Source organism: Dendroctonus ponderosae, unplaced genomic scaffold (assembly GCF_020466585.1).
Source record: "Dendroctonus ponderosae isolate FM_Combo_2020 unplaced genomic scaffold, Dpon_F_20191213v2 Dpon_F_20191213_1, whole genome shotgun sequence".
Classification (NCBI taxonomy): Eukaryota; Metazoa; Arthropoda; class Insecta; order Coleoptera; family Curculionidae; genus Dendroctonus; species Dendroctonus ponderosae.
Genome location: NW_026017110.1, coordinates 42,974,707 through 42,993,314, shown reverse-complemented (window position 1 = coordinate 42,993,314; position 18,608 = coordinate 42,974,707). Strand labels below are relative to the sequence as shown.

The 18,608-nt window shown below is 37.5% G+C and overlaps 1 protein-coding gene and 2 long non-coding RNA genes across 4 annotated transcripts in view; 1 reads left to right on the top strand and 2 right to left on the bottom strand.

Annotated features, from left to right (window-relative positions):
- Positions 1-5,909: 5,909 nt before the first annotated feature.
- Positions 5,910-6,596, bottom strand: LOC109537725. Its single transcript, XR_002171963.2, has 2 exons — positions 6,443-6,596; positions 5,910-6,388 (listed from the first exon to the last, which is right to left on the bottom strand). It is a non-coding gene; the product is annotated as an uncharacterized LOC109537725 (long non-coding RNA).
- A 153-nt stretch (positions 6,597-6,749) lies between these two features.
- The window catches only part of LOC109534221, a 14,257-nt gene continuing 2,398 nt past the window's right edge, over positions 6,750-18,608 (top strand). Inside the window, exons 1-9 of one of the 2 annotated variants that reach the window (XM_048661092.1) lie at positions 6,750-7,751; positions 8,529-8,770; positions 8,829-9,140; positions 9,195-9,338; positions 9,388-9,515; positions 9,806-9,938; positions 10,012-10,712; positions 14,702-14,880; positions 14,942-15,179. In XM_048661092.1, coding sequence (XP_048517049.1) covers positions 7,163-7,751; positions 8,529-8,770; positions 8,829-9,140; positions 9,195-9,338; positions 9,388-9,515; positions 9,806-9,938; positions 10,012-10,712; positions 14,702-14,880; positions 14,942-15,179 — 2,666 coding nt within the window. In that variant the 5' untranslated portion in view covers positions 6,750-7,162. The remainder of the gene's footprint in view (positions 7,752-8,528; positions 8,771-8,828; positions 9,141-9,194; positions 9,339-9,387; positions 9,516-9,805; positions 9,939-10,011; positions 10,713-14,701; positions 14,881-14,941; positions 15,180-18,608) is intronic. The other variant, XM_048661094.1, reaches the window with a different exon arrangement.
- On the bottom strand, positions 16,611-18,608 carry LOC109533094. The gene is made up of 2 exons (XR_007280334.1): positions 18,544-18,608; positions 16,611-18,487 (listed from the first exon to the last, which is right to left on the bottom strand). It is a non-coding gene; the product is annotated as an uncharacterized LOC109533094 (long non-coding RNA).

The window sequence follows — 18,608 nt, the reverse complement described above, 5'->3', positions numbered from 1 at the left end:
GAATAACAACAGACGCTGTTATAACCATCAATGTCTATTTCACTATGTGCATAGTCATTAGTAACATGAGTCTCCGAAAGACACACTACTATAGGCTTGTATTGGTTTATCAAGCATGTCAGTTGCGTTTTATTAGCTTTAAGTCCTTGGATGTTCAAATATATTATTGGCATTTGTGATTGTTATATTTTATTTCCGTTGCCAGATAGTACTGGATAATTGATCCGTTTTTGCAGTTGTTCAACTATTCGTCTATAAGACTCACATTTTCTATCGTACGCTCTGTGTTTATAATCTATGTTCTGTATATTTAAAGTTTGAGATGCATACTTCTTCATTGGCATTACAATTGTCTGCCTTATGTTGTCCCGCACAGATTTGGCATACAGGCAATTCTTTTTTACAATCTTTTGCCATATGGCCATATTTCCAACAGTTGTAGCATTGTCTGACATTAAAGCTGTCCTTGAAAAAGCAACTCCTCTATCCAATATGTATTTTCTCGCTTATGCTGATGCATTTATATGTGCTACTGTCCATCTGAAGAACAACATTCATTGATCCTTTTCGATTCTTAAACGAGTAAATTGTTTTAAGCTCACGGGCAGTAGGATCTGTATTTATTACATTTTGAACAACAATTTTATCCAAAAATGCCCCTTCATCCTCCAGTTCAGCTGGATTCAATAATTGTACCCAAATTTGGTAGTTCGTTTGCTAAATGTTTAAGAACAAATGTCACGTTAAACTATTTTCTCACTAATCACTCAACATTAGACACACACTGACTACTTACCACTTTCACATAGTTTTATTGGCAATACACACAATAAACTTCATATCTTCAAACACATTTTCATAGCGTTGGAGTTCAGCAGCTATTTTAGTCGCATATATGTAGTTTGATGTATGTATGCAATTGAACAGACATTCGGTTTCTTACGATACTAGAAGTTTTCAAGAAATATGAAATAGCGATTATTTTTTAGGGAACATCAGAGTATTCTGTAGAGTTCGGCCAGTTCTAATGGATGACGGTGAAAAACCACTTTGTGGAATTAGCTTTCCGGATGATCATAGTCTGGAAATTTCGAAAATAAACTATTCTTCACTGTTGTTAAGACGGGTAGAATCTTCTGGTGGAAAAATTGGTATGACGGGGAGAACTTCCAAAAATTACCCTCGCGTTCACCATCTATATCTACTTGTATAATCAGCTCCGAACAAATCTTGCATTTTTAATATGTAGTTTCAACATCTGACAGAGCTTCTCCCAGAGTGACTCTCAAAAAACAATATTTTCTGACATTTAGAGTTTGTCTTGTCCGAAGGTTTTTTTCCCGTCGTTTCTAGCAAAAAGAACAAAAAAATGACGATTTCGAAGAGTGGTTGTCCATATATTGGACACAGCCACATAGACAGTGTTAAAAATAACACGTGTATATAATATAATAATCATCTTTATTTTTAATATGGATTTTAACTAAAAAAATTAAACGGGTGTAAAAGAGAATAAATCAGTTCCTTTACAAACAGCCGACGCATCTTAATATCCTGAACTATTCGTGGAAACAACCGCGAAACACTCGCGGATCCTTCACCCCGTACCCGATAACTCACGGTAAAACTCGTTTTTATATTAGAGGCACAACAAAATATTGTTTATGAAATTTATTTACTAGATAATTGCCGGTTTAATAACTGAATTATAAAGTTCGTTTGATTTGTTGAGCTTTGGATAATGGTAGTAACTCAAGGGAATTTGTAGGTATTTGAAGAACTATCTCATTTAGTACAATCGGCCATAGATGGTTACGATGTTTGTGTTTTTGCCTACGGCCAAACAGGATCTGACAAAACGTATACAATGCAAGGAGGCGCCGGTTCAAAAATGGAAATGATACCAAGAACTAGTGCTCTAATTTTTTATTATATAGAAGAATTGAGGAAAAGTGGATGGGAATACACAGCGGAAGTAAGTTCAAGCTTAGGAATGGTTTTTAGTGTACTGGAAATTTTCCAACCGGACTGTTTCTATTAAAGGCGGTAGTTAAAGGTAGATAGTATTTCAATACTTTATGCAATTATATTTGTGCTTGATTCAGCATCTCATTTGCTAAAAACGTAGTAATTATTATCTTTTTCTAACATTATAAACATAGGTGCGTACTGCAACACTTGAATTGTACTAGTGAGAAACTTCAAGTATGTAGCCAGTCCGCAACTAAGGCGTATTTTGACGGCTGTATCTCAGAAACTATTAATCGTACATATTTCAGCGCAAAAAATAGTAATAAAGTGACCAGTAGATAATGCGGAAAGTTATTCTCAATTTAAAAAAAAAGTTGCTAAAGGGATGTAAGCGATAATTGTTGATCTAATTAGAAACAGGATAAAAAGTAAAACAACCATTTTGGACACTGGAAACAATTTTTTGCATGCTCAATATCTTTTTGCAGATTATTAATTATTGACGTTCTCTGGAGAAGTAAGAAACAAAGAGGAACAGCAAGCAGATTTTTTTCTCCAAAATAGAAAATTCAATTCCAATTGTGTTTTAAGCATTATTTTCAAATAGTTCAAAGTAGACTTGGTAGTAACCATTTAAATGCAAAATTACGACATTATTATGGCCGAGAAGAACATAGAAGATTTGAATAGTAAAATGAGCTTTCAGTAACCATTTGAAAGAGAATATGCTAATATGCATATGATGCAGAATTTACATTGCTTTTATATGTTTGATCTTTTTGGAGAGTTTCATTTCTTAGCTAGATAACAGAAAATCACCCCTTCAATTCAATCACCTAAATTACAGATACTTAGAATATTATCAAATTTTATTAAAATCTTTTCAAATGGCAATTTCGATGTAAAAACCTAAAACGGATCTGCTTTAAAATAAAAATATCCAGCTATAAAATTAAGCTATTATGACAATACAGGGTGATTCAAAATTGACGTCATTCCTCTGGAGATGTTGTCTGGCGCTGTTATAGGAGTACAGAAAAATAGTAAAATAAATTAATTGTTATTAAAAACTGAGAAATTTGCAAAAAACTATATCGGAGATATGGCAGCAATGTTTTTCAAGGTAATCTGCCTAATTAACATTGCGAAAATACCTGTTATTCCGTAATTATTTAAAACTCCGGTAACCATGGAATTATACAGAGTGACAATAAGATAGACAACTCAACAGGAATCGTTGAATGACCGAACGTACTTTCAAAATGGCAACCTGTTCTCATAACCTTGAATTCTGCGGGGTTTGGTGTTTACATAAATAATCCATACAACACCAAACATTTGAATGGTTAGCTCCAAACAAGCTAGTGCCTGTGTAATCTCCTTATTATCCACCTTATCAAGCAGCTTCTCGAATTTAGTTAATTAACTCCTGCTCCATTTGTATCTTCTTGTGCTGTGTGTATCGTACAAGCGTGGTAGGAACGTAGCCCTTCCTCGGTATTTATTTGGTGCTTGGGAAAGTGTCAATTACTGTGCTCTGAGTACCCCTGGAAGGCCGTGATTCGATTATGTCCAATATTTGTTCCTCTGTGCCTGGAACCCGAATATCAATTGTCGTCCACTATCATCCTGGAACCAGTTTCCTCGCCCTTTGTTGGCGTGAGTTCTTTCAGCTTCTGCTATGTTACTGCAGCATTTCCATTGAACTAATCGCATATTCGCAAATTCGTGAAAGGAAATTCAAAGTAAGTCACGGTTTGACAAATTATTGTTATTATTGACAAGGGCTATCCACACTAGCGCATATATCCTCACTGACTCCTTGCTTAAATGACGTGCGCAAGTCAGTTTGAGGTTCCATTAATCAAAACAAACTTCTGTTTACCAAAACGGGTATGTATTAGGTATTAGGGCTCGCAATCAAACTCGAATAATTCGAGTATTCGAAAATTCAAAATGCGAATAATTATGTCTAGTCATAACTCTAAAATTCGAATACTGGAATACACAAACATTATCAAACTCACAAGGTGCAAATATCTTTATATGCACTTTGTATACTTTTATAAAATAAGTTATTCATATTCTACAAACATTTAAACAAATAGTTATATATTTACAAGCAAATSAAAATAATTATTTACCCTCCAGCAAATGAATATAAAATTACGTGTTTGTGTTCTGGTGACTCGCCACATCAACTTTTGCGTGACGTTACAATTAGTGTGCCGACAAAGGCACTTTTTTATCCGTTCGGCTTATTTAGAGTTTGATTCCGAGCCCTAATGCAAATCCGTTTTGGTAAATAGAAGTTTGTTTTGATTAACGTAAGCTCAAACTGACTTGCGCATGTCATTTAAGCAAGGAGTCAGCTACGCTATATGCGCTAGTGGCTATCCACCTGTAACTATCTATTAATGACAAAAAACATCATTGCCGCTGTGCCTTTTCATCAAAAAATTGTAGACGAGAACTTTTTTGATATCAAAAATATCAAAAAATCAGTATCTGTTCGATGCCAATGAGGCCGAAAGCTGGATGAGCGACCAGGAGCTCTGCATGAGGGTGGAAGATCGGGGCAAAGATGAGACCAGCGTCAGGAACTTCATGAAGAAGCACGAAAATCTGGAATCGGCCGTTGAAGCTTATGCGGACACCATCAGAGGACTGGGTGAAACTGTAAAGGCCCTGTCGGCTGAAGGACATCCTTTGGCCGAGCAGGTCGCTGTTAAACAGTCGCAACTGGACAAGCTGTATGCCGGACTGAAGGATTTGGCGCAAGAACGTCGCGCTAAGCTGGATGAGGTTTTGCAGGAAGACCTGCTCAACAGAGATGTTGGCGATTTGGAGCAGTGGATAGTGGAGCAGCGAAGTGGTGGCCTCTTCTCATGAACTGGGCCGAGATGCTGGTTCTGTTTCAACTCTGCACCGCAAACATCAGAACTTCATGCAAGAGCTACAGACGCTTCAGAACCAAGTGCAACAGATCCAAGAGGAATTGGTCAAGCTTCGACCCAGCTATGCGGGCGACGGCGCTAAAGAGATCACAAATAGAGAACAAGAAGTGGTGTCTGCATGGGCCAGTTTGCAAATGGTTTGCGAGCAGCGCAAAGGAAAACTGGTCGATACTGGCGATCTGTTCAAATTCTTTAACCTGGTGAGGACGCTGATGCAATGGATGGACAACGTGGTGCGCCATATGAACACCAGCGAAAAGCCGCGCGACGTCGGCGGCGTTCAACTGATGATGAGCAATCAGAAGAGCCCTCAGGCAAAATTTAAAGTTGTCTACATTCACTGTTTGGCCAGATATAACGATGATCCAGAAATTACCTAATCGGGGCGATCAGGGTTTAGAAGGGGGGCAGCGTAACGGAAAATTCTCATGTTTAGAATGGGGGGATCGAAATTCATGGTATTTCAGTAAATGGGAGCCCCATTTGCGCCCCATTTACTGTCAAATATGACACTGACAAGCGGGAATTCGCACCTGGTCTGGAGATTTCGAGAACCTTCTGGGTTACCTGAAGGAATCTATATAAGCGGCGAGGAGAGCCACAGGGGGTATGTTCTGTGACAGCAGCGACCGAGTTCAGAAGAGGTTAAACCCCGCGAGTCGGAAGTCTGAGTTTTCCGTTTGTTATTGTTATTGTTTGTGAAGTTGACGTTAATTTAGAAATTAGTTTGTTCCTGTTCCGTATTTAAAGTGATCGTCCTTGCATTTCCGTAATCCGCGGTAAATAATAGGAACCGATCATTTCTGCAAAGGTACATTTTAAGGAGCTAACACTACTTTAATGCACATCTGACAGCAATGCTCCCTTTAACCTTAGTGCTACTAGTCTACAAAATAAATTAAATTTCGAAAGTTTTGCTGCAGATCATTTGGTAATTATTTAAATGATTTTTAAAAATAATGCAACGTAACAAAAACTAAATAAGCTAGATTTAATTATATTCATGAGACAAGAAAATAACACAAAAAAATTGTAGTACTCTTATTTGTTTGTAATCAATCAATTTTAGCAAATAAAAAAATGGGCAAATTATTTATATAAAATAATGGGCAAATAAAAAAATTGGTAAATTATTATTATCCATAATAAGCAAGCCAGCTTTTAGTAAGTACCAAGTAAATTAACTTCATTTATTTATACGAAAAAGTGATTTGAATGACAGCATTGGAGTTCTGTGAGTCACGTCTTCATTGTGTGATTAGTTCCATTTACCTAGTTTAGATACGTTGTTTTGATAATCGTGTCAAAAAGTGACCAAAAATCGACGTCGATTCAGTTCGACAATATACTGGTCATACTTAGTTAATCTATGGTCATATTTGCGTCATCAGAGATTAGTAGACTAATAATAAATCTATCACCCATCTAATCTCTCTCTTCTGGCACCATAGCCCATAAATCTGCAACATCCAGCTCAGGATTCCACAATTTGTTACTACTATCTATTCAGTTACCCCCTGTATGTGAATATGCACCACATAGTGAATACATGCGTAATCGTGCCATTTATACCAGTCAGTCTTATTCAGTTGACAATACTCGTCCAATAAAGCCCTTATTTATGCACTCATGAAATAAATAGCTGTAATTCACAAAATATTAAATGTCAAATTGAAGACGATATTTGACTTTCGCCAACAAAAATTTGCAACATTGCAATTTTCGAAAAATGGCTGATAAGAAGACAAGATAATTTGCACTGAGAAAACAACCACACCAAACATATAAACAAATAAGAAAATAGGTTTTTCTATTTTAGTATGTGCTGCTCTAAGCCAGAGATGTATATATACTGTCAGCCGCTATAAAGCGGCTGATTTAAATTCTCTATTCAAAGTTCCCGCCTTCAAATTAGCATCCACGCCATTTTTCCTCGACGGGAGCGCCATCTTCGGTAAAGGTAGAGCTAGCGTTCACGTTTCGATTTCGGTCTGGCTATTTTACCATATAAATACGAAATTTTCGTATTTGTGAGCAACAGTGCCCCAAAAGCATCCTCAACACTGTGAGCCCCATGTGCAATTTTGATAATGAGTTCAGATTTTCCCTGTGAAGTGAAGCCAGCCGAAAGATAGTGACATCAAAAGTGACCTGCATAACGTGAACTCTAGATACAATGTTATAGGTGCATATTGGGATAATTTTGATGTTATTTCGTGTACCGCGGCTGGAAAATGGAAGATCCGAAGCAAACCGATGAGCTGGTGACTCCTGAAACCGCAGAGGTGTCCCCTGAAGATGAAAAAGTGGCTGAAAAGGAGGCAACTGAAAAAGACGCCGATAAAATGGACCCCAACCCAGAAACAGTAGCAACTGAAAATGGAAACTCGCTGTTGCAGACAAGCACAGAAAGTGCTACATCACTTGACGCAAGCATGGAAAACGATGCACTATTTGAGACGAGCGCAGAAAGTGCAGCACTACTTGAAACAGACACCAAAAATGATGCCACAAATGAAACAACCACAGAACAGACCGCGCTACTTGAAACAAACATAGAAAGTGCCACACCTGAGGTTACTCCTGCCGCAGAAATAACCGAGGAACCAGCAAAGGCTCCTGAGCCGCCCGGTGAGCCTGTTGAGAAAGTACAGGAGCAGGAAAAAGTAGTGAGAGCCACCAGGAGCACCAAGCGGAAAGTCAACGAGATTGATTGCAATGATAACTCAAAAGATGCCCCCAGCCATGAGACATCCGAGCAGAAGGAAAATGTCGTTTCAAAGAAGAATGAAAACACACAAAATAGTAACACCCAAACCCAAGGTATGTAAGTAAAGGCCACTGTGTTCATTCTGGAATAAGTATTTCCTTTCCTTCTTTACTTACTGTTGTCGCAATTGAAGGTGTAGTAGGTAAACCCTTTTGATCAAGACGGTTTGACTCTCGATTAATTTTATTAGCAAAGAGAAACTGTGTAGAGTAGCGGTTCTTATTTGGCCCACGGACCCCTATTGATAGTGAAAACTTTCTTACGAATCCTGGGTAAAAAATCTATTCAGCAGCCGCAAATTCCCACGAGTTTTAATTTCTAATTGATTTCTTTTTCTTCTAAAATAGGATTTTGTAAAGGAAATTCTCGTATCCTTATTTAAACATTGGTGTCAGTTTGTAATTTGTGGATAACTCCACAAGTTTCTCCAATTAGTGTGTATTCATCTGCATTTGTGCTCTGAATTTGAGTACTTGCAAAAGGGTCTATTCAATATTTTTTTTTTAACCTTACGAAGACCCCCTGACGTTGTTCAGGGACCCCTCAATCGATTTGAATTTTCCAAGGTCTTCCTGAATGATCCCAGGGACCCTTTGGGGTCCGTAGGGACCACTTTAGCAACAACTGGTGTAGAGGTAGATTTGACTTTAACTGTGTGTTTTGGATACTATTAAAGTTGAACAAATTTCCGCGCGTTTTAAAACGTTGTCTTTAAAATTCAATTCTCAGTTCGAAGAAAGGTTGGAAGTGCACTTGAAATCCGCACGTTATTCTCTCATTATCAAGTCTTGGCAGTATTATTTTCCTTTTTCTTAGTAACATTTTTCCAGAAATCTCTTCGCATGATCCACTATCAAGCACTGAAGTGATGGGCAAAGGCAAAAGAGCGCGTATTCCAAACAAACGGTACAGTGATATTGTGCTGTCGCCAAATAGGCGAGGATTTAAAGCTACCTTTGACAACACGACCGACCTAGATGGAGGCTCAAAAAGTGACTTGCTTGAAAATGCATCCAGTGGACCTAGTTTACCAAAGAGAAACCGCAATTCATTTCCTAAAGAAAACATTCAAGTAAGAGTGGTGTTTAATCATTGTCTTCAGCGTGCTTCAATTTGGTGATTGGTTGCAGGATCCAAAGTACTTCAAACCTTTCAAATTTGGTTGGAGGCGTGAGCTTGTTTGGAAGTCCACTCCTACCGATACTAGGAAGAAGGGCAGTATTTATTATTACACCCCAACGGGAAAGAAAGTTCGGACATTCCGAGAACTTTCCGATCATTTGACTGGCAAAAATCTGACGCTGGATAATTTCTCGTTCAGTAAAGAGTTATTGGGTATTGATGACCCATTGAAAGAACTTTCTAGGGAGTCCAATTGTGACAAATCAGACAGTGGCTCCGGCTCTGAATCGCCGCCGCCTCCGAGTAAAAAATCCAAGAAGGTAGTCCTTTGCAACAATTGCACTTGTTTTATTTAATGGAGTGTTGTATTTTAGGTGGTGAGTCCGAAAAGCTACGATTCTGACACGTCTAAGTCAGATGCAAAGAGTTCCACCTCAAATAGGCGAAGAGCTGCAATTTCTATTCTAAATCAAACTAGTGAACAATCAGAACCTGAAGCGGAAACCTCAACTAGGAAGGTAGGTTTTACCTATACCTGTGACAATTGACACTGAATGTTTGATTTAGGCCGGAAAAATGTCTCTGAGAAAGGGAAGAGCTCCGCCAGCCAAGAAGGCTCGATTGGCTAAAAACGAAGAAGCTAATGAAATTGAAACTTCAGCATCCGCTGTGAGGTCTAGTCCGCGGAAGACGAGGTAAATGCATATTTGCTTGATTTTTGCTTCAAGATGTCTATTTAGGCATAGAATTGCATTTTATTTTGCTAGGAAATCTACCAAAGTCTCATCGAGAACATTCACAATCTTAATTATTCTAACGTTGTCGTGTGAAATATTGTATTGGATATATAGATTACGCAATAAGTCCTTCTCAATCCTTTCACCTGCATTCAAACCGTCAAATTCGTTTGGTAAAGTACGAATTTGTGTACTCCTTTGTCCTGCTTTCAAATCCCAATGTTCTGACCCGATCGGATAAATTCCAGCAAGCCATGTTCCATTGGGTGCGAGGGTGTTCAAGACATTATTCCGACGCTGCAATGCAGGATCTGTCTTTGCTTGTATCATCACGAATGTGTGGGGTTGAACCCTAGCATCACATATCCTTACGTGTGCAAGGTAAGCACATTGCAAGCCTCCTTATTGGTGTGCGAATTTGAAATTTAATTAAATTGCGTTTGTCTGACCATAGAACTGTGAAGACGGCGTGCAGGCTGTCAATGGCTCTTCTACAGCTAAAGTTTTACCTCCTCCACTTCTCAGCCCTATAAAGGATCCTAAATCCATCAGCTCTTCTGCAGGCAAGTCGTTACCTAAACTGCAGCGCATTTCACGGCTCGAATCTGCTGACCCAATACAAAGTGCGCCGTTAGACGAAGGCAGGAATGGTTTAGGTGAACGAACTGGAATGGAAGTACCGCATAACTTGCAGCAATCTCCGGATGCCACAGCTAAGTGCCAATCGCTGGTTGGTGCAGTAACCTCGTGGCTGCCCCATAATGTTAAAATCGTTGACAATCCTGAAGCCACTGAAGCGCCCCGTCCGCAATATGTGGAATATCTAGCAGGCAGAAAGTTTTTAGTAATTCCCAAACATAACTTTATGTCGGTGTCTGGATCTTCGACCTCACGAGCCCCAGATACGGTGCAACCGACCGAAGTTCCAGTTTCTTCAGGCCATAATACTTCGGAAAGGGTGTTATCTGTTTCTAAAAACACATCAGCCGGTGTTAATGAGGAAGTTTACGAGGTCAAAGATGAACCTTTGTCCCCATTGAAACCGCCAGAGGAAGAAGTGATTCAGACTGCTGCTGCAGAATGCAATGGGGAGGAGAATATCAGGCAGGATACGCAGGAATCTAGCAAGGAAAAGGCAAATGTGGACAATGACGAGTGAGTTATCATTCAAAGGTTTTCCAGTTTAATTATTATTTTGTTTTTTTGGTGAAAGATATTTGGGAAATCGGCCAATTAACAGCGGTAAAAACCGTAATCCTCGGAGCTCTAAAAGCAAAGAAAAGTAAAATCCGCCACCAAACTAAAATCAAATATCAGGTACGAAGGTCGTGAACAAATGTGCAAAATCACAGATTTTTTTTATTTTCTACAGCTTTCAACAAAAATTAATGTTCAACTTTCAATCAGAAAATTAAATTAAGTTCCGCGTTTAAGCACATTAATAGCCCATAAAACATTTTCAAATACAAATTTTATTATTTAAACAGAGCTCAACAATTTAAAAAGAACTCAACAAAGATTAATTGGTCAAACATCCGAAAATAAGTATTACTTTAATAATGCATTAATAAGTTAATTTCTTCAAAGGAAATGACTGCAAATTTCAGAAGACACCGAAAATCTAAACAAATCTTTACAATTTAAGTAGTAATTTGACACTTGTTTTGTGGACGTTGGTGTTTACATCTGATTGTGATTTGTTTTCTTTTCTAATCACTTTATGCTCAAGTTTTTAAAGAAATAAAAACAGATCGAAAAGTATTATTCTATGTTATAAATGTCATCAACTCCAATAAAAAAACTAGTCTGACAAGTGTCAACTATTACTCGACGAGTAATTTGACGTTTCGCAGCGCCACTATCGGTAGTTGAACACTTGCGAATAATCGGTACCACCACCTAATAATAGTCGGATTAGATTTTTCCCAGCACTAACTAAATGGATGTGGACAGGACTAAAAAGTTGCTGGGAAGAAAAGAAAATGTGAAAAAATTCGGACAATAGTTTGCAACAACTTTGTTTGAGGAATCAAAGAAGGTGTGAAAACCCGTTTTTGTGACCTTTTTCCCCAACTTTGAACCGTTGATGCTATTGACAAAAGTTTAGTTTTGTTTATCCGTTAATTTGTTTACTCAAAAAACGAAGAAAGCACTGACGGTTTTAGCGTTTTTTGTATTTTATTTAAAAGGTAGATACTCTGTTGTAGGAGCTTTTTTTCAAAAGAAACAGACTTTTCTGGTTTCAGTTAAAATAAAATATTTTAATTGAAAATTTTGCAATTTGGAAATTTTTATCTCATTCGGAACAGGGTGGACTTTGGAGGACCAAACACAGCTTGATTGTGAGCATTTTCAAGTGTTCTTGTAAGTTTTACTCACTAATGAATCTGTTTCTAATCAAACGTTCTTTCATTCTGCCAGGAGAATGAAATATTTCAAATTGTAAAAATGTATGGAAATAATCAGTTAATTCGCTTCAAGTCTTATTTTGTTGATTCCCTCCCGCTTAAACTAACTTTGGTCGGTCGAATAGGATGCGAAAGTTTAAACTAAAAACTCTTGCAAAAATCGACTAAAATCTTCAATTTAATAATTTGTTTTCCATTGTGTGATTTTATTAGTTCCTTCAATCACTCGCTCTTAAATCCATTTCAAACTTTCTTTTAAAAAATGTTTAGCTTAAAATATTCATAACTTTTTGTTCATAGGAATTAACGTATTTAAAGTGTACAGAGGTCTTCAAAAAGTTATAGTACGATTTTTTAGAAGCAAAACTAAATTAATTTAATTTTTTTGTCTTTTGAGTAAACAATAGAACGGATTTTAGTCCTGTTTGAGAATCCTGTAGGCATTTTAAATAACTTAAAATAGTAGTTTTCGGGCGAAAAGTGTCGTTTTTTAGAACTGCGAAGGCGTTTGGCACCGGAGACGAAGCTGGAGAGGAACACTGGCGGGTCGCTCTGCGAAACTTCGAATTACTCGTTGTCGAGTGACAGTTGACACTTCTCAGACTTGTTTATTTATTGGAGTTTTTAACAGTTGGAGGACATTTATAACATAAAACAATTCTTACACACTTTTAGATATGTTTCTATTTGTTTAAAAGCTTGCAAACGTTGATTAGAACAAAACAAATCGCAATCATATGTAAACACCAATGTCAACAAGTGGCAAATTACTACTTAACTTGTACTCGCTAATAGCCAAAAATAAAAGGCATCAACTTCATATTTGAAATTTGGTGTCAATGCCGTTTTTGAAATTGTCACGTTTTGACGTTTGCAATTTTACATAAGCGGACTATTGTAAGCAAATACAAGTGAAACAATGAGAAAACTCAAATGCTGCTTTCACGGTATAGTGTTTGTAGAAGTTGCATATTTCGCATGACATTTGCGCTATTTAAAAAGATCGTGTTTTGTGTGGGGCAACATCGGCGAGCGCAGAAAAATAGACCATTAGAACCAATTTGAGACTGAACTGGTAACAAAGTTATAATTTACAAATTGTAAGTAAACTTTAAATTATAATCAATAGTTGTCGATAAACCTACGTAATTCATTAATAGTATATTACGGTACAAGAAACGAAAGTCTAAGATCCGCTACTGCTTAAGTTGCGCACGCAATTTCGGGCCTTCGACTAGCCGGGAAAATATAAGGCTCTAAAATAACTGAAAATGTTGAAAAACTCAAGCTGTCAGCGTGCGTGGCAAAATTACTTTCCACACAGGATGAAGAAAATTTGTAATGGATAAAAGATATGCTTTCGCCATCGAAAACGGTGGCGAAAGTATGTACTTTCCACCAGGAAATCAGGAAAAACAATCATCGGTTACTTTTTAATGAAAATACTAAAAAAAGTATAATGCCAGTGACACGTTCGATTTGTCACATTTACTTTTGCGCACATGTGCCTAAAAGTCCGTGAGTAAAATAAATCAACAGTAAAGAAAAGTGCTTCTTTATGTTCATCGCTTCTAATCGAAAAGTGGCTGTTTTTGATTCATTCGAATAGAAAAAGTATTAAACTTTTTTCAAAAGCTTCAACGGTTCAAAAGTAATTTGCAAAAAAGGTTTTTCGCACTAGAGTTTGTTTTGATTGTGGATTGTGTTTTTTAAATTACCTGTAAATAATATTGCTTTTGTCCCTCGTATTTGATTCTACTTTTGTGTCCGTTGCGCTTTTATTTTATTTTAATGAAAAATAAGTTTTACTACATTCAAGTAACCCAAACCAATGCGTTAACATTTGCGACATCGACATTTGACGCAATCGCGGTCTGAAAAACAGCTAAAAATGCAGCAGGAACAGCGAAATCTACCATTGAATGCACGTTTGGTCATAGAAACAACGAGAAATCATGCGTGAGTTGGTATTTTGGAAAATTTTGAATGAGACTATAGGAAAAACAGGTAAAACCCGCAAATAAAACCTGAGTTTTTCTTATGAAAGTGACGATTTTTTACTTTTAGCGGTCAGCAACACAGCTGAAAGGCAGGAGAATACGCGGAATCTAACATTAAGCGCCAGTTTTTGTCGCCAAAAACGACGAGAAATCATCAGAGGGTCTTTTAACATTTGAATCAAACCCAAACATCTTTCACCAATTAGTATCAAGGTCACCAACAAACTGCAACATTATTTTGTTTGCTGCGGTGAAAGGGAGGATTTAAAGTCGAGTAACTATTCCTTTGTACTGCTTTAGAAAACTTGCCTTACTCGACTTTCACGCGCCCTCTTGGGCATTCGTTTGTTATGCCAGCAGTAAATTCCATCGAAGTTAATATTTTGTTTTCATTTTCAGGCTCTCATTACCAAATATCCCTTACCTCTTTCCAATTTGCGTAATCTGCTCCGATACCGGTTTTAATTTGTTTCGGGTCTTGTAAGTGAACGCCAGTTTTTTCGACGTTTTCCCATTTTAGAATTAGTCGCTTCTCTTAGAAACTGCTTGGTTCCTACTAGAATGTTACTTTGAAAATGTTGGCATATGATTTTGAAATTTACATGTTTTCCTCTGGTCCCATTTTCCTTTGCTGTATGCCAGAATTTTGAATGCCTGAAAATGAACAACATTGTATTATTGTCTAGTAGGAGCCATCAGACTATCCGAAGATGCTTTATAATACAATATGTTACAGGACTAGCCAAAGGAGCGGAAACCTGAAGGTCACCAGCATAACGAACACAAACGCCAATGGCCCGGATGAAAAACACGAGGCAAAATTCATGGAAAACTACATGCAAAATATTTCATTCGGCTACAACACTCTACTTCATGTGTTCCAGTATTTGAAAGTACAGGACCTTCTACGAGCTGGCAAGTTTTAGCTGATTTGGCGTGTTTCGGTTCTCGGTTTTAATCTTTTTTTTTATCTTAGGGTGTGTGTGTTCGATGTGGAGGGACATTGCGGGCAGCCCTATGCTTTGGAGAACCATTCGAATGAAGAACTCCCAAGTGCACAGCTTTGTCGGCCTGGCCAATGCCTTGAAAAAACACGGAACAGTGCATTTAGATTTGAGAAAAATGCTGCTACCCAGCACTGGTGATGATATTTGGCCCGAATTTTCCAAAGCAATAACTGGTGTCGATACTTTAAGAAAAATTGAATTGTGCAGGTATGTCGCATATTTCAGTGTGATCTAACGATTGTATAGATTTTTGGCGATTCTTTAAGATGGATGGTGGAATTTGCTTCGGGCTACATTCGGGCTTCTGGCCACTTTTCAAAAAGTCTTTAATCAAATTGAGGGGTGGACATCAGGCAGTTTTGTATTTTTTTAATAGGAAATCCTTGACTACAACACTTAATTTCATTAATTCGCAATATTTCCATCGATTTTTGTCAATTATTTAAACTTGGATGGTGGAATTTGCTTGAATTTGAACATAATTGATAAAAGATAGTGCTTGAAAAAAGCTATGGAGAAATCTTATAGCTGAATGAACAACTGAATCTTTTGAAAATTTGGAATATTTTCATTTAGCAGTCTTTTAAAAACCAGTTTAAATCTATACATTTTGAAATCCGTCTTATAATTCTCCCTAAATTTCAAAAAAGCATGTTTTTTTTTAAAGAACTGACCATCAATGGCAAAGGAACCGGACCTTTTTTCCAAGCCACAAAGTCACCTCACTTTTAAAAAATTTCACTCCCAACTTAAGGCAGATATATAACTTGCCCTTTGGTCTTTAATAACAGGACCGAAGGGCTATTAAAGACACTAAACTGGACAAGTCAAACTATTTTCACGTCAATTAGACCATAACTTCTTTTTTGGCGATTGCTTAAAATTGCAAGAAAAATTAACCAAAGCCCAAAGTCACCTCCCTTTCAACAATTCCTAACTCCCAACTTAAGGCAAACTGGACGAACTGACTTCTTTCAGATTTTTCAACTGAATCAAACCAGAGGTTATTTTTTCTCGAATGTCTAGAATTGCAAGAAAAATTGACCAAAGCCACAAAGTTACCACACTCACAGATTTCTCACTCCCAGCTTACTTAAGGCAGGTACAAATTTGTCATACGGTCCACTTCTAACGTACACTAGACTAGACAAGGTGAATATTTTTCAAGTCAATCAGATCAGAGCTTCATTTTCCACGAATGCCTAAAATCTGACCAAAGCCCCGAAGCCATTTCACTTTCAACAATTCCTCACTCCCAACTTAAGGCAGGTACAAACTTGCCTTTCGGTCCTCTTCTAAGGCCCAAGTCTACAATTGCGGTATATACCAGGAACAAGCTCTTCGTTGAGTAAGATATACCAGGTATAATCTGTGGTATAATACTATGTGTTGTTCTACAATGCAACGATGGCGCGAGAATAACTGTTCCGAGTACATCAAAATTTTGGCTCTGGCAGTGTCCAAGCCGTAGCGGCAACGCTGCCATCGATATGGCACTAGAATGTTTCAGGTAGTTTTCGAAGGGTTATTTCGAATTTTAAACGTGAATTTAGCTAAAAGTTTATGATAGTACCCAAAGAAACAGTATCTAAAATAATTCAGCTGTGGTAATCTCAGATTCTAAATAAAACATCTTAATAATTCACGTTGTTCTTTATTATCCAATTATTCCAACAGTAAATGTGCAAAATGATTATTTATAATTTTTGACTTCATTCTATTATTGATAGAAATATTTGAATTCGGTTATCGATGACGGTAACTCATCTGCGCCAACATTTTCGAAATCCAATTCAATTGGTGGATCTCCATCCTTTTCTTCAACGCAAATGTTATGCAGAACGGCTGTAGCAACAATAATTATCTTTGATAACTCGGCGTTTACTCGCATTCCTAAGGACAATATGGAAAATCTCCTTTTCCACGCCACGTAAGATCTTTCAACACAGTTTCTGGTTCTTATGTGTGATTCATTATATAGTTTTTCAGGAGCTGTGAAAGGATCTGACAGTGGTGTAAGTAAATAGTTAGTGTTTCCATAGCCACTGTCACCCAAAATAACACAATTTGGGATTTCACCATTGGAAAATATGTTCTTGATTCTGCAGTTATTGAAAATAGTTTGGTCATGGCGTGAACCCGGCCACCTTGTCAATTATTTTCAATTGCGCATCGCAAATTGTCTGAACATTCCATGAAATACATCCTTTCCTATTACGGAACCGCTCAGCGTCTTCTCCTCCAGGAGACTGGATTTTCACATGCGTGCAGTCAATCGCACCAATGACCAGTGGAAATCTGGCAACTCTATAAAAAAAAATTTCGCTTTTTGTCTGGTGGCAATATTTCCGGGAAATCTTATATTCCTCAGACGCAACCGAGCAATAGCCTCTGAAACTTGTCTCACAATTGAACAGACAGATGTTTTGCTTACTCCTACAAAATTTCCAGATTAGCATAAAAGTCTTAAAGTGAGAATTGAGAAATTGTAGGTTATGAAACCAGACCAAGAAATAAGACGCTGTCACTCATTGACCAATAGAACGAAGGAACAACTTTATCTGCAGTATATCCGGCTCATTTCACTGGTATAAGTTATACCGCCATTTATACCGAGTTGAACGTTATTCGACTATTGTAGATCCCAATTTTACAAATATATGCCAAGAAGAGCTTGTTCCTGGTATATACCGCAATTGTAGATTTAGCCCTAAAAGGCACAAAACCAGACAAGCCGAAAATTTTTCAAGTCAATCCGACCAGAACTTCTTTATTGACGAATGCCTAAAATTGCAACAAAAATTGACCAAAGCACAAAGTCATCTCACTTTCAACAATTCCACACTCTCAACTTAAGGCAGGTACAAACTTGCCCTTCAGTTCTGTTGTAAAAGACACTAAACTGGACAAACCAAAATATTTTCACGTCAATCAGACCCGATCTTATTTTTTTACGAATGCCTAAAATCTCAATAAAAATTGACCAAAGCCACGAACTTACCACACTCAAAAATTTCTCACTCCCAACTTAAGGCAGGTACAAACTTGCCTTTCGGTCCACTTCTAACAGACACTAAACTAGTCAATCTGAAAATGTTTTAAGTCAATCCGATCAGAACTTCTTTTTTGACGAATGCCTGAATTTGCTAGCATTGATCAAAGCCATCTCACCTTCAAAAAATTCTCACTTCTACCTCAAAGCAGGTAGAAACTTGCCTTTCGGTGCTGTTTTGAAAGACACCAAACTGGACAAGCTGGACATTTTTCAAGCCAACCATACAAGAGCTTGACTTCTCACAAATGCCTAGAATCTCAATAAAACTTGACCAAAGCCTCACTCACTTTTATCTTACCTCACCTCTCACACCTTCGGTCACCTAACTTTCAACAATTCCTCACTCCCAACGTAAGACAGGTACAAACTTGCCTTTCGGTCCGTTTCTAAAAGACCCCAAACTAGACACGCTGAACATTTTTCAAGCTAATCAGACCAGAGCTTAATTTTTCACAAATGCCTAAAATTTCAACAAGAATTGAGCAAAGCCAAAATTGAACAGATGCATTTGTTTACGTTTATCGATGGGAGCAACATTGGTTCATAGTCTATACAGGGTGATTCAAAATTGGCGTCATTCC